This window comes from Ursus americanus, chromosome 36 (genome assembly GCF_024610735.1).
Source record: "Ursus americanus isolate L20-20 chromosome 36, mUrsAme1.1.p, whole genome shotgun sequence".
Taxonomy (NCBI): domain Eukaryota; kingdom Metazoa; phylum Chordata; class Mammalia; order Carnivora; family Ursidae; genus Ursus; species Ursus americanus.
Window position 1 is genome coordinate 11,534,057 of NC_142162.1, and position 16,893 is coordinate 11,550,949.

Here is a 16,893-nt window from a genome sequence, read left to right on the forward strand (position 1 = left end):
CAATATTGTACTGTATGTTAACTAAAATTTAAATAAATTTTTTAAAAAAGAGAAAGGAAAAGAAAATTAACCTTGCAAAACCTAAAATTTTACTTCTATTCTATGTTACAATTAAATACCCAGATAGATAATATACCCTCTATCTTCCCCAGATAGAGGAAGAAAATAGAAATAAGGGTGAAACAAACAGAAAAGTACAATTCCATGATTGAATTATGATCTAACATCTGAGAAAAGAAAATTTTTAAATCACCTCAAAGGTCTACAAAAGGAACAGCCACTTTGTTACTGCTAACTGGCACAGTTCCACATTTCCACAAGCCTGCTAATATTGACTAAGTAGCTAGGAAATGAATGCCTGGTAATAATTTTAAGTTTTCTTCAAAAAGGGGATTCTGTAAGCTCAAAAGGTATGTTTTCCTCCTCAACAGAGAGACTTCTGTACTAGTTTCCAACAAGGGTGTTGTTTCATAGTCTCCAGAACAGAAGAGCTAGAACTATACTCAACTCGACATTGGAGAGGCACACCAGACGCATGTGACTGAAGCACTGCAGTGAAAAGCCATCGACCCAGCAGTCCACAGCAATGTACTGCGTGACCTGGGAACTATACCCCACAATTACAAACACCTACAGTGCAGATGGCTTGCACTAAAACGATGAGAAGATGCCACTGATAGGCAGTTCCCAGCGTCTTCTGTCATCAGTAGTAGCAGTAATTGCAATGCCAACAGCAGTAATAGCAGTAACGGCTGGAGCAGGAACGGGAAGCGCCATTAGTAGGGACAGCAGCGGTAGCTGGAGCAGCGATGGCAACAACATGCATTTATTAAGTACTTTTCATCAGGCCAGTGCTAAATAATTCTAATAGTTAAAAAACTTCAATTATTTAAATTAATAATTTAACCAATTTAGTTTCCATACCCAATCTCTATTTCTTACAACCACCCTGCAAGGACGTATTACAGACCTTTCACCGATGAGGAAGCCGAGGCTCAACAAGCTGGTTAGACACCCAACGAGGATTAAACCCAGGACTGCCTTCTTTCAAAGCTGCACTCCTTTCACAACACCATACTTCATGGTGGTATGGACACAGATATTTTTCAGTGTGTAGGGTTAAAAACAGTAGGTTCCTATATTTCAAGAAATGACACAGAAAAGGAGATGCACAGTAGCTTCTCCAAGTTTGCAGATGAGAGTAAACTCTTTCAGGTAGTCAAATACCAAAATGACTACAGTGAGGCTGCAGAAGGATCTCAAAATCAGAGAGGTGGACTGAAAATATGAGATGAACCATAGTGTAGTCAGTTAGTATAAGGCAGTATAATAAGGGGAAAAATACAGTGATGACTAAAATGAACCTAGGAGCATTCACAGACATTCTCGAACAGCAGAAGTTTGGTGAGCTTTAGATACCAAAACTCTAATGGTATGACTAATGTTTGCTTCAACAGTAACTCCAAAGTTACTGAGTTAGAAATAGAAAGTTAACAGAACTTAACTTCAACAGTAACTCCAAAGTTACTGAGTTAGAAATAGAAAGTTAACAGAACTTAACTTCAACAGTAACTCCAAAGTTACTGAGTTAGAAATAGAAAGTTAACAGAACTTAACTTCAACAGTAACTCCAAAGTTACTGAGTTAGAAAAAGAAAGTTAACAGAAGTGATCTGTGAAATGGTATGGGAAGCTCAGATTGAAAACTGGCGTTATTCTAATGAAGAAGCATAAAATACAGGCAGGAATAAAATTGTGAAGAGCAGTAATGTAACAGTAGTAACAATGATAACTACGTATGTGTATGGCACTTGTGTATAGCACTTCCTATGGGTCAAATACTTTCTAAGTACTATATGCAAATACTAACTCATTTAATTCCCTCAACACTTTACCAGCAAGTAGTGCTTTTATCTGTGTTTTACAAATGAGGAACAGGCACAGACGTCTGGTAACCTACCCAAAGTCACACACACCCTAGTAAACAGCAGGGTAGGAACTCCACACTAAGCAATCAACGGTAGAGCCTGTGCTGTTCAACCACTGTCCCTGTAGCAGCCTGAGAGGGTTTAATGTAGAGCTGGGTATGAAAACTCCTAATCCTAGTAGCAAGGAAGACCTCCTGACACTAACCAAGAAGGGTAACTTTACAATGTAAGAAACTCCTTAACAGATAATAAAAGGCTGGAAAAAGTAATAGTCTCAAGAAAAGCAAATAAGTGGGTATATTGATGAACTAAGCATAAGGAGTAACAAAGAGAAGCTACAAATAAATATGAGAGATTAATCTTAAACTTCTTAGTGTGAAATCATGAAAAGTAACCATACCCTTCCAAAAAAAAAAAAAGAAAAACCCAAAAAACTTGCGCTATAATCAGAGGCAGAATAAGCTAATAACTGGTCTGTCCTTGTCATGTATTTCTTAGATTTTATAAACATAATAGAGGATATCATTTTATTTCTGTAATTTCTAAAAATATATGCACATTGCTAGCATCCAGTTACAAACTACCTTACAAAGATTCATAAACAGGAATGCATGTCTAGGAGTCCATCTTAGTTAACACCTTACACAACTACTTTTTATTTCCCAATTCAGAGAATCCAAAGAATGATTCCTCTAGATCAGCAAATCTACATACTTATTTGTATGGAAATTAATGTCAGAAAGTTAATAAGTATTGAAGGAAAAAAATTCCAAAGTCAAATAAATATTCTTGTTGATATTCACAGGCCACATCTAACAGGAAAAATCCTATATTAAAGAATCTATTTAATTTTAACTTGCATTTCCTAAACTTATTTGACCATGGAAACTTTTCCCCCCAGACAGTTTATGAATTATGGACACACTAGTTCCACAATTCAGAGTTTGGGAAACAAAAACCTAGTTACTTTCTTTTGTAAAAATATAAGAGAATTACTTTTATAAGAGTATATGTAGGGAGTTAAAGGTGCTGAGGAATAACGTGGACGTTTAGTTTTCGTAAGATCAAAAGTTTTTGCTACCAGAGATAAGGATATGTGGCATTCTGTACTGACCTCCTAAGAACAAATTTTTACATGTAGGTATAACCAATATTGAATAAAGAATCCCAAAAACTCTACAACATGTCTGCACTCATATTTTAGAAAAAGGATAACCAAGACTCCAAGGACACCACCACTCCCCCGGTTTTCCTTTTGTATCATTGGCCACTCCTGCTTAGTTTCCTCTGCCAATACCTTTTCATCTTCCTAATCCTCTACTGTCAGATTCTCCAGAGCTCAATCTGTAGACCTTACCTTTTCTCTATCTCTACTGTGTCCCTTGGTAATCTCTTACAGTCCCACGACTTTAATTTAAATTTTGTTTTGGGACAATTTTATATATTCCCATGTAGTTGTAAGAAATAATATAGAGACTCCATGCACCTTTAGTCCAGTTTCCCCCAATAACACCTTACAAAATTACCATACAAAATCATAACCAAGATATTGACAGCGATATAATATACCAATTTTATTCGCATTTCCCTGGTTTTACTTGTATTCATTCCCATGACATTTAAAAATGTTCAGTGATATTTACAGCCTAGAACACTCCCCCAACTTCACACAGTGAATGACTATGGCATCTCCATTTGGATGTGTAACAGGCATCTCAAACTAAAACATGCCCCAAGCCAAAGTTTATTCTTTCAAGTTTATTCTTCCTAGTCTTCCCCATCTCGATTAATATCAATGCCATCTTCCCATTTGCTTAGATTAATAACTATGATGTCACCCTCAACATTTTCTCTTATTTCACATTCAAACTATCAACAAATTTAAAATATATCCAAAATCAAACCTCTTATCAGCCACATGGCTAGATGCCTCGCATAATCCCCTGCCATTTCCCACCAGATTATTACAATGCCCCCAACTAATCTCCCTGATTTTGCCCTTGCTCTTCTGTAGTTTATTCTCAAGACAGGGGCTACAGTGATAGAAGCACTCTTCTCTATTTAAGGTGTTTTGTTGATTGTAGTTTTCACTGAGGTATACAAGACTCCATCATTCAAAATCCTCTAGTGAATGGCTTCTTCATACGTGGCCCACATTACCTCACAGGCCCCATCTCCTACCATTCTCTCTTGCTCATTCATTTGTGGCCAACCCAGTCTCCTTGCAGTTTTCCTTTGGGTCTTTATTCAGATGCCATGTCTCAGTGAGGCCTTCTCTGACCACCAAGTTGTAAATGGAAGCCTCCCAACTCCCACCCTGTACTCCTTATCCCCCTTCCCTACTTTATTTTCCCTACAGTATTGACCACAATCTAACATACTGTATGTTTTTATTGTCTTTTTATTGTCTGTCTTTCAGCACTAAGTAAAACATGAGCTCGAGGAGGGCAGAGATTTCAGTCCATTTTTCTAGCACCTACAATGGTGCTAGGCACAAAGTATATGTTAGAGAAATCACTGAATAAATAAATGAGGCCCCAAGCAGCAAGGTGGTGGCCAAAATGTGACAAAAATATGGCAAGAATCCTAAGTCTCTATAATTTAGGAGTCATTTTTTTAAAGAATGGCAATGGATTCAAACTAAACCAACCTCACATTTTATTTGGCGGTAACCAAAAACACACATGCATGAAATGACAATTTCTGATCAGGTGAATAAACTTGATAGTAAGGAAGGATGAGACCCAAACTAAAACTCATCAGCACCAAATTAAAATTCAACCAACCGCCTATAATGAGCAAATTTTGTACCAACTTACTTAAGTGTTTTATTTATACCAACTTTTTAAAAAGGAAGTTATATGTGATAGAATTTTAAGAGTTTAAAATTTAAGAAAATGAACTTGATAATACTATAAGATAGAGTCCTAGGAAAGAACACAAAACTGTGCTCCTACAGTGTGATATCAAGAATGTAGCTTATCGTATTTTTGAACTTAACCAAGGTAGAACAAGGATTTATAAATGAAAAAGAAACTTCTGTTATAAATGGAAAGAAGTTGTTGCTTCTCGGCAACATTACAAAATATTTTTTTAAATTGGGTAGAAAGAGGGTGAATGACAAAATATCTAGAGATAAGGAAAGAAAGACTAGTATATCGCCAAGTCCACTTACTAAGAAACAAGCCACTTTGGGAGCTTTGGAAAATCATTCATTTATATTACTAATTAGTTGGGAAATTTAACAGTAGTGGATTCAACTTTTTTTGATTATTATTTGTAAGGAGCGCATAATATGCAGTCATCTAAATTGGCTTTAAATTTCTTTCAAAGTAAAATTAAAGAAGTTCTGATTTTAGAGTAAAAAACATAATTGAGTCATACTTTCAGAGCCTGCCTGTCCTCACAGCAGGTAAGATCATAAAAGGCGTTTTGCTTGTCTTTAAGATTCAAGAAATTAGTATAGTATAGTGACCTTTCAATTGTCCTGGAGGAAAAAATGTAAGATGCATTAAGTAGATATAGCTTTCAGTTTGTAGGCCAAATAATAATAAGGCCTCCATAAAACAATTAAAGCAATTCTCCTATTTATATGATAAATCTATAGCTTTCATATAAATTCTTTATTAGTAAATAATTCCTGAGGCACTTAAACAATACAATTTTTTATTAAGAGAAATTAATAGCATCAAAACTGTTTAGTAGATCTATATTTAATGTAACTAAAATAAACAAATGTCAAATTCTTGAAATATACATATGTATGAGGATATATATATATATACATACATACATATATATATATATAAAATATAAACAACTGCATTATTGGCCCCCATAATTTTTAATGTTACCTTTACCCAAAGAGACTACATTAATGGTTAAGTGGATATTATATATTAGATGTATAAATATGTGACTTTAAAACTTGTTTTAAGGTCTGCGAGAAGAGGTTTTGCCAATTCTTTATACTTTAAAATCCACAATTATTAAGATAATATTGATCATAATAATCCCAAAGTAAGACAGAGGATATAATAATGTCAAATGATCTGAACAACAGCCAAAATAAAAAGCTATAAATAGGCAGCTATAAGGAAATCCGTAGAGAATTCCAGAGAATCTCTTGGAGTTCTTAACAAAACAAAGCAAACACTAAACAACAGTTTTAAAGAAAAGAATATAAAAATAGACATCATAAAATAGACATCAGTAAATTTGGAGAACATAAAACCAAGTTACCAAAATTAAATTTTTTTAAATTAAAAAATCTGAGAATTGGTATTCTTAAAATACTAGGAAGTTAGTACTCGGTAATATATTTTAAATGATAGAAAAATAACTGCAATTTGGAATATAATTTTAGAGACCTGTTGTTCCAAGGACATGAAAATAACCACGGTTTCCTAACAACCAGAGAGTTTTTGTATTCCTTGGACTGAATTCATGCTAGATGAAGATTAAAAGGCAGCAGCCAAAATGACTACACTTCAACTTGAATGTGGAAGCACTGATCTGATGGGGTTTTCTTGGCCACAAGATACCCACAAGCTTAAGATCAAGAGCCAAAGCCCCCAGTGGGAAGTTGTGCTCAGTTTGGTGGGCCTTGAAACCACCTCTGGCTAAATCATCATCAGCCTGACGGGAGGCCAGCCATGAAGGAAGGGAGTCTCCCCAAAATCTGATTTCTTGAGACCAAAACTTAGAGCAGGTCCCACAGTCAAATTATTCACATTCCTTGAAAAGAGAGAACAGGCATCAGTTGTGTCCATCGAAGGGGGACACTGTCCAGGTGTACCCTGGACATTTTTTGAAATCTCTGGGCTGCCTCTGCATCTGAAAAATAAGAAAAATAGCACAATGACAGACAACGGATGAGGAAAAAGACAATCATCTGGCCTAAAAACTTAAGACTTATAAGAAATTAAGAAAGCAGACAAAACAGACAAAAAGACAAACAGCCATATCATTTGGAATGTATTATTCTGAAAGCAAGTACAGCAGAGAAAAACACAAATTATTTTAAGCAAAGTAAGAAATGACCATAGCAACAAAAGTTATTTTTGGAGAGAGCCAACTGGAAAAAAAAAAAACCCAAAACATATGTTAAGATATGTCAACCTGACACAAAGATAAGGTGGAATAAGAATCTAGTCCCATTTGAAGCTGAAAATTGCTGAATAATGAGAGCTAGTGTCATGAACTTGGCTGCTTAACTGCCTTTGTGTAAGAAAACATCTCAGAACTTTGAACTTAGGAAATTCCAACTTGTCTTGCACCAGGTCACGAGCTCCAAAGAGCAGGAACCTATTTCAACAAGCAGCTTTAAAAAAAAAACAAAATACTTTAATATTTTTCATTTCTTTTAATGATACATTTAAAAATGCAATAGTGCTAAAATCCATCAAAGTAAAACGCACTGAATTAAAAATTAAACTTACTCAGAAAGATGTTCAGAAGTTGGGATACAAACAGAAACTGAAATTAGAAGAAAAGTTTTATATTTAAAACAGCACATGAAATATGATGAGTGAGACTAACGATTTAGTAAAGAGCTCATATTGTGGCTGACCAAAAATACTGGAATAAATATCAAAAATCCAAAGTAATACAATTATATATACGTACCTTTCTCTATTACAACTTGACATGTATGAGTTTCATGTTGACGTAAGTGTGTGGCCATATTATCTAAGCCAGAAACATCAGCTATGAAATCACAATTAAGGCACACTAGAGTAATGCCCCTATAAAAAAAAAAAAGCAAATAGTTTAAAAGAAAAGGTTTTTTTCTTTTATAAAATTCCATACACAAGTTCAGTGGTTATTTGTATAATTTGCTTTTTATGCCATAACTTTCACTCTCATTTTTGTTGTAAGACTTGATATAACTGAAATGATGCTCCAGAAAATGGAATAGCCAGATTCAAATTATGTCGCCATTTATTTACAGGAAGTATTTTTGTTTTATAAACTTTTATCGCTCATGCTAAAAACTAGGTGACAGGAGACCTACAGCCCAGACTTGGCCTCACTAACAACTCATGTCCCTTCAACAAGTCACAATTTATCTGCGCCTTTGTTCACCTGCAAAGCAAAGATATAGTATTCATTCACTCAATATATATTTAGTGAGGCTGTCTTTATACATACAGTACTATTATACTATATTGTGATAACCAAAAAATATAGTCTGTGCTCTAACAGAGCTTATAATCTAATGTTCTATTTAGGTGATGAAAAAATTAGAAGAGAAACCTTAAGGCTTTAAAAACAGATGATGTTGTAGCTGCCATCAATTGTGTATCATGTGTTAAGGGTTTTCCCATATATTTTTAGTTTAATTCTCACCACGACCATCCAAGGTTGGCATTATTCTCATTATTAAATACTGAATTAATTAAAGTAGTTAATTCACTACAGAAGTCCAAAGCTTGGTCCTTAGCATATCAACACAGTGAACTGGTCCACTTGCTGGGGCCTAAATTACTTGTTCCTTAACAAAACTTCACTGAGTGCTGTAGTTCCTAAATGAAATCTGTGATGATTATAAATTTTCAAAAGTATTTGGAAACAATTCCCAAAGTCATCAATACTTTTTGTTGAAATCAGGAATAGTTTTTATACTCACTGGATCAGACTGTGTTGCGCTGGCTATTTGAAATATTTAAACACAATTGGCATATATGATGTGAGACTGGACTTCGGATTCTAATTTAAATTGTGTTTAAACTTTTAATTTTTTGTTGAAAGGTATTTAAAAATATTATTAACCCTGCAAAAATATGGAAATATTTCAGAGAATTTAGAAAACCACCATATGTTTAATTTATTATATTTACTAGATTAAGCACTTTGGATCTTATGAGTCAAGCTTCTGAAATGCTGTCTAAAAGAAAATCAAATATATTAAACGTATAAATGATGTTAAGGTGTTTGAGGAACTTGAATTGTAAATGTGACTGTTTAAAAAGTTTAGTCTATTCAACTTAAATGAACTTTATCAAATATTAATTAAAAGTCCTCTTGAAAGTGATTATTAAAATGTACTAGAGTAAAATTAAAATGTACTAGATTTCTAAATGTAATATTTTTAAGTTAAACTTAAAAGCTTAACTTTAATAACTAATTATATAGTCTTCTCTATTAACAAACTGCCCTTGCAGAAACCAAAAGTAGTCTCAATGGTGAGTAGTAGCTAAATTACTATTCCACTAGTCACAGTTACTTGCACCAGGGATGGAATGCCTAACACATGCCTTTACTAAACAAGGATTTGTAAAACTGGTATGTATAATCAAATTTCTTGATCTGGAAAGATGTGGGAGACTGGGACTAGTCTGTTTAAGTCACCAATAGAGAAAGCTGGTCTGCACTAAGGAAGGAAAATGGAAGTCAAGTCCAGAGAAAATAATAAAGACAAGATCATCCTGCCTCAGCAGGTCACACTAGAGAGAAGCCATGCCAGTAACTGATGGCTTTCTGTTTCCCTTATTTGTTCTGGTTGTACCTCCTCCTCCTTGGGGGTCCATGAGATTCTTTGGAATCCTGCTTATAAGTTATTTTTGCTTAGGTGAAAAAAAAATAGATCATGTAATGTGAACATTGTTACCGTCGACTTATTAACAAAGCATAAATATAGTTTTGAAGTTCACCACATCAAAATTTTCAGATTTGCCAATATGCAAAATACAAACGAGTAACATACCTTCGACTGACTTCTCCCCTGAAGCTCTAGTCTAACATCGTGCTGGGTATCTACACCTAGACGTCACATTAGCACATCAAAACTGACCTTCATTAAACTAAAATCATGTACTTCCTCCCCAAATCAACTTCTGACTGGTCTTTCTTATGATGTTTCCTCCAATAGTAAAGCTCAAACTATAGTCATCTGTCTCTTCTTCCTTAAAATAATCAGTATGGCAAGCATATTATAATATTTATCGAGAGTACTTATACTGTGCCAGTCTAACAATTTTAGACGTATCATCTTATCTAAATATTTTAACAACTTGGGGCAACTGGGTGGCTCATTTGTTTGTCCGGCTCTTGGTTTTGGCTGGGGTCGTGGTCTCATGGGTTGTGGGATGGAGCCCTGCGTGGGGCTCTGCACTCAGCAGGGAGTCTCCTTGGGCATTTAGCCCTCTGTTCCTCCCCCCACTCGCATTCTCTCTCTCTACTAAATAATCTTTAATAAATAAATAAATAAATATTTTAATGACCCCAAAAGGTAGTTGCTATAATTTATCACCTGTTTATAAAGTTAGCTTAGTAAACTACCAAGGACACATAGCTGATAAAGGTCAGGACTAGATTTGAAACTGAGCACTTTGACTCCAGAGCCCATATTCTTAAAGATGATGTAATACTGCCTCATCATTTTAGCTTAGTCCCTAACTAAATTGCTCATAACTACCACAATAGTTCTAATCTATAGGATTCATGCATCTCTAACTCACCCTACTATTGAACCTTCCTTCCGTATCACTTGATTCTTTTTTTTATAATAATTTTTATTTTGTTATGTTAGTCACCATACAGTATATCCTTAGTTTTTGATATAATGTTCCATGATTCATTATTTGTGTATAACACCCAGTGCACCACGCAATAAGTGCCCTCCTTAATACCCATCACTGGCCTATCCCAGTCCCCTATCCCCCTCCCCTCTGAAGCCCTCAGTTTGTTTCCCAGAGTCCACAGTCTCTCATGGTTCATTCCCCCTTCTGTTTACCCGCCCCTTCATTCTTCCCTTTCTTCTCCTATTGATTCTATATAAACTATCAAAGGTCCTCTAATGCTCTCCAAATTAAGTCCAAACTCCTTAACCTTGTTTTCAACACTCAGACAATCTAGCTCTAAGCTTAAAACTATTCCTCCAAGCTTCAATCTTATTATTATCTGAACTTAAGCTCCATCAATTTACTACTAGCCATACCCTCTGTAGGCCTTGTACTTTTTCATTTCTGCACCTTTATTCACGCTATTTCTTTTAACTCAAATGCTTCTGTGCATCTTCGATCAGTATAAACAATACTCATTCTTTAAAGCCAACTATACCTAACACCTATACAGATCATTCCAAGTTACCTCTCTCCCCTTTGGAAAAAAAGACCCTATTGCACTTACTAAAGGTCCTCCTTGCTTTATTATAGTTTTATACATTCACCCCTTATCTCCCACCCAACGAACTATACATTCCCTGAAGGTTGGTTCCAAGAATTATTCGTCACTGTCATCTTCACAGGACCTGCTATATTATATACCTGACAGATGTATAATAAATAGCCAAAGAATGAATATTCCATTCTGACAAAAGAGTAATCCCCAAAATTTGTTCTACAATTTTAAGTATGCTATGTCCATTCACAGAAACTGACCAATTTTTTATTTCAGACCTATTTCAGTTAAAAGAAAAGTATTCCAGACCTTTAAAATCATATAGTTCATTTAAAAAACACATAACTGAACTTGACAACAGTAAGGTAAAAATCAAACCAAAAATCTCGTTTTTTGGAAAAAACCCTTTTTTACTCTTGTAAAAATTTTCACTAAAGGCAACATCTAACATAATCTTAAATCTATTTCCTTGAATTCAGTAAATGTTTTAAAATTTATACTAATATATTTTAAAACTAAATCAAAATTTTCTCTCCCGGTGAGCTACTGATCCCTATGAGCTGTATCACAGATGGGACCTACTGTTCATATAAGTCATTTTCAACATATACATTAACTTATTCAACAAATATTTACTGAGTGCCTACCAAGTGCCAGGCACTAGTCAATGCCTGGCAGAGACACAAATCCAAACTACACATATTCTAGTGAGAGGATACAGAAATTTTTAAAAAGTACACAGCATGTTAGATGATGAAAGATGATCTGGCTAAAAATGTAGAATAAAAAGGAGATAGGAAGTGCTGGGGTGAAGCATGGGGGAGAAGATACAATGTAAAATCAAGTGGTCAAGGAAAGGCTCACTCTGATCAGAGTAGCAGCCCAAAGTAGATAAACGAATACATACAGAAATCTGGGGAACAACACTAGTCACTGAGACTAATACGTACAAAGATCCTGAAATATAACATCATCCCTTTTTCCACATTTTCCACTAACTCAAAGCACCAAAACAAGTACTGGCTGAACTTATCTCTATACATTAGCCTGGTACAGCAAAGACACTGATATTTCAAGTAGCAATGGCAATGTGGACAAAATAAAGAAGAGTTCAAAGAATTCAGAATAATATTTAAAAAATGGTACTCAGTGGATTCTGAGTTAAGCGTGTGGTACAACCAAAGTTAATTATCAATATCTTTAGAAATAGTCATCAATAGTTCTTTCTGCACAGTAAACAAGTTATACACTTCTCTTTATTTGAGAAAGGAAAAATAAGAATTATTAAGCTACCTAATAATTTCAAGAATTCTAGTGGTTTGAAAATGTACTTTAAAACTAAAAAAAAGTGTTAGTCATTTTACTAGGTATCTTAGGTATCTTTTAAATATTCAAATATTGTTGGAGAGCCTTATTTTTGTCCTCATTTTACAATATAAATGCATAAAGATATCATCTTGACACCACTTGTCACCACTGAAACAAATTTAGCAAGAGAATATAGGTTGATCATACCTCTAGTCTAAGGATATAATGAATAGAACTCTCTAGCATCCAGTAGCAATCATTTACATTTCCAAATTGGGCTTCCCAACATCAGGTTTTTAAAAAATTCGAACAAACCACAATAAGATACCACACCCTTTAGAATGGATGTAATCAAAAATAGATAGGGGCGCTTGGGTGGCTGTCAGTTAAGCGTCTGCCTTCGGCTCAGGTCATGATCCCAGGGTTCTGGAATCAGGCCACGCATCCCGCTCCCTGCTCAGCAGGGAGTCTGCTTCTCTCTCTCCCTCCGCAGCTAACCTGCTCTTGCGATCTCGCTCTCTCAAATAAATAAAATCTTAAAAAAAACAAAAAAACAGATAATAACAAGTGTTGGCAAAGATGTGAAGAAACTAGAACCTTACACACTGCTTGTGGGAATGCAGTGGAGGTACTCTGTAATACAAACAGTTTGGCAGGTCCTCAAAGGCTCAACATAGAGTTACCATATAACCCAGAAATTCTAATCCTTACATATATACAAACGAGAAATGAAAAGACAGGTCCAGACAAAAACTTGTATACAATGTTTATAGCAGCAATGTTCATAATGGCTTCAAAGTTAAAATAACCTTAACAGATAAACAAACTATGATAGATCTATACAATGGGATATTATTTGGCAATAAAAAATGAAGTACTGATATGCAGCAACATGGATGAATCTTGAAAATATGCTAAGTGGAAGAAGCCAGTCACAAAGGATCACATATTGTATCATTCCATTTATATGAAATGTCCACAACACATAATCTATACAAACAAAAATTAGATTAGTGGTTGCTTAGTGATGGGAGGAGTTGGAAGGAAATGGGGATGACTGTTAATGGGTACAAGAGTTTCTTTTTGGAGTGATGACAATGTACTAAAATTAACTGTGGTGATGGCTGCACAATTCTGTAAATAGATGTGAATTAAATGGTATATGAACTATATCTCAATAAAGATGTCATATATACACAATTTAAGTGACATAATTTTTTAATAGAAAGAATTTAAAAAGATCAACTAGTTACCTGAGATCTTCTGAATGCCTCTTAAAAATACAAAACCTTTTACTTGGACGGTTACTATGAAAGCTGGAGAGACAAAACAGATTTTATTAATTTTATTATACAGTAAGTCTTATTAATTTACAGCTTTATTATCAAGTTTGTACTTAAAGTTTCTAGTTTTGCATAAAAAATCATGATATAAATAGTAATGCTTGCCATCCCTGTTTAATTCAATGTTTTATCTTAAATTCCACTTTATCCTTTTATTTTCTAATGACACATATTTCTCTAAGTATGTCCTTATAAGATCAGTACTTCATCATTACATAAAAAATAAAATACTTAATATATTTTTTTTAAAAAGTAAAGTACCTCAAACTAATTTTTTCATCTGTTAAGGAAGAGTTGAAGACACTTTTAAATCTTTGCAAATAACATGAATCATTATCAATCATCAGTTTTTAAAAAATCATTTTCTAATCTTAACATGCCTGTCAGGGGAGGGGCTGTAAAATTCAAATGATCTTTTTTTTTTTTTAAGAAGATTTTATTTATTCATTTGACACAGATAGAGACAGCCATCAAGAGAGGGAACACAAGCAGGGGGAGTGGGAGAGGAAGAAGCAGGCTTCCAGCAGGGGAGCCTGATGTGGGGCTCGATCCCAGGACTACGGGATCATGCCCTGAGCTGAAGGCAGACACTTAACAACTGAGCCACCCAGGCGCCCCTCAAATGATCTTTGAAGTAAATAGTACTTCAGCTACTTGCCACTGTTTACCATTTGTAAAATCAAACATTGAGAGTTCTTTGCAATTACTAGTAGAGGTTCTATAAAAACAAAACAAAACAAAACAAAAAAAACCCCTAAAGTAATGCTTTCCCTAAACACAAGACAGAGAACCTCTAACCAAACTTTGTAGCCAATGATAATAGCTTTCATATACCCTCTTAAATCTGGTAAAGAAAGCTTTCCTGTATTAGAAACCCAGGATTAGCTTTACCACAGTATTACTCAAAGTGGAGTCATAGACTAATAACATCAGCATCACCTAGGAGCTTATTTAGAAATGCAAAGTCTTGTGCCCCCCACAAACCTAACTGAATTAATCTCTGGCAGTGGGCCCACCAGAACCTGTTTTAACAAGCTTCTCCAGTAATTCTTATGCAAGCTAAAGATTGGGAAGCAGTAGTCCTAGTTGGCACTGACAGACGCAAAGTAGCCAACACAACAGGTCAAGGGTCACTCTCAGATACAAGGTAACCATCACCAGTACAGTATGTATGTATGGGAAAAGAAATACTGTGACTAGCTATAATCCCCAGAAAGTGTCCTCAGAAGGCTTCAAACAGTCATTTCTATAGTTTCCAATCTATAAAAAAACTTATAATGCCTCTTTATTTATATTTGTTACACAAATTCCATCCTTTATTATTATTCTTGTATTATAGGAATTTTGGAAAAGTGGCTCTATAGCTCACAAATAAGAAGGAAAAAAAATTCTTTTTCCTATTAGATCTGCATAAATTAACAATATAGAAATAAATCTAAGAAAAGAGAAAAAAGTTATGATTTTAAAAACAATATAGCAGGGGCGGCTGGGTGCCTCAGCCCAACGCTGGGTGTCTGCCTTCGGCTCGGGTCGTGATTCCAGGGTCCTAGGATCGAGCCCCGCATCAGGCTCCCTGCTCAGCTCTGTCAAATAAATAAATAAAATCTTAAAAAAAAAACAATTTAGTAAAAACATATGTTAAAATCTACATTTCAAAGATTCACCACCTGGTTATATGACTGTATATAATTATCAAAACTCATTAAGCTATTCTCTAAACATAAGTTAATTTCATTGTGTATAAATTATACCTCAAGAAGACTAGAGGGAAAAAACTCCCTTTGACCATATCTTCTTAATAATCTTAATTCAGTAATTAACTGATGAAACACAAAAGAAACATCAACAATATTGATAGTATGCCTACTATTTAAGACATTACACTAGAGGTTGAAGATACAAAAAGAGGGCAAGCTGTCAAGGTCCAGGGATGAGTGGGGGGAGGGGAAAAAGTAAAACAGCAGCTGGCACAGAATAAATGCCTAATAAGTGCTTTTAAATGAATGAATACACATTCATAATTAATCGTAAGATAAACGTTAATGGTGACACATACAAAGTTTTGTGGCTGCATGAAGGAAAACTGCAGGTAAATGGAACAGAAGCCAACAGTCGGGAGTTCATTTCAGTTAAGAAGGTCACTCTACTGCCTTGCTCTAGGCAAAGCAAAGAGCAAGATACAGAGGGATTTTCAAAAAAATAAGCACTAAAGGGGCTGAAAAAGTGGTTAGAAGTTAAATATTGCAAGGTCTTATACTCTCCAGAATACGTGAACTTCATGACTATTAACGTTAGGAAGGCAAAGGATTTTAGGCCAAATATGACCTGACCAGACACACCTACTATAGTAACTGAAGAAAGGAAGAACTGGAGATCCTAGGAGGGGTGGGGCGGACTGTAGGTAGGGCATCAGTTATGATGCTATCACAATAATCCAACTGTTCTTCTAATGACTATTCTTTAATGCCAATAAGTCTATACAAAATAAATAATGAACTCAACCATATCTTATAAAAATTAATTCAGTGCCCTGTCTTATCCATTGTATAGGAACAAATTGTTACACCAGCTTTCTTTTTCCTTGGCAAAATTTTAAATCATCCTTCAAAGCCTACGTTAAATGTCAATTATAAAATACCTCCCCTTATTTCCTCTTTAAAGAACTCATTCTTACCTTCTCTGTCCTCTCATAGTTATTTGTTTGCTACCCTAAGTTAGGCAAATATGATCTCTCCTACTTGTGAAAATTAGAGGGAAGGACTTTATCCACAATACCTAATAATGACAACTTAGAAATGATAACAGCTATAATTACTTGAATATCTCCTAAGTAAAAATCATTTTATTAAGAACTTTAAGTACATTTTTTGTAATTATCACAATGACTTTCTTTTTGAGGAAAGGAAACTGGGAGTCAGGTTAAGTAACTTGCCCAAAGTCACACAGGTAATAAATAAGTGGTGAAGCTTGGATTCAAATCCAGATTTGTCTGATTCTTCACCACCAGCTTGCCATACTTCTTAGCAAATAGTAAACTCTGCTAGAAAAAGAGATATTAAATACTTATGCCCGTTAACTTAATTCTATTACATGTAGAGAAAAACCTTTCTTACACATCATGTTGAGGAATAATAACAATATTATATGGTAATTTGTTTCCATTTTTTTCAGGTGACTTCTGCTACTTGAAGG

The 16,893-nt window shown here is 34.7% G+C and overlaps 1 protein-coding gene across 8 annotated transcripts in view; it reads right to left on the bottom strand.

Moving 5' to 3' along the window:
* ZNF280D (zinc finger protein 280D) overlaps positions 1-16,893 on the bottom strand; it is a 297,062-nt gene that overhangs the window by 36,243 nt on the left and 243,926 nt on the right. For 7 of the 8 annotated variants that reach the window (XM_087859137.1, XM_087859136.1, XM_045789542.2 and 4 more), the window contains 3 exons: positions 13,612-13,674; positions 7,556-7,674; positions 7,369-7,405 (listed from right to left, as the gene is read on the bottom strand). In XM_087859137.1, the coding sequence (XP_087715263.1) occupies positions 7,369-7,405; positions 7,556-7,674; positions 13,612-13,674 (219 nt within the window). Of the gene's footprint in view, positions 1-2,334; positions 6,764-7,368; positions 7,406-7,555; positions 7,675-13,611; positions 13,675-16,893 lie in introns of those variants that run through there. The other variant, XM_045789772.2, reaches the window with a different exon arrangement.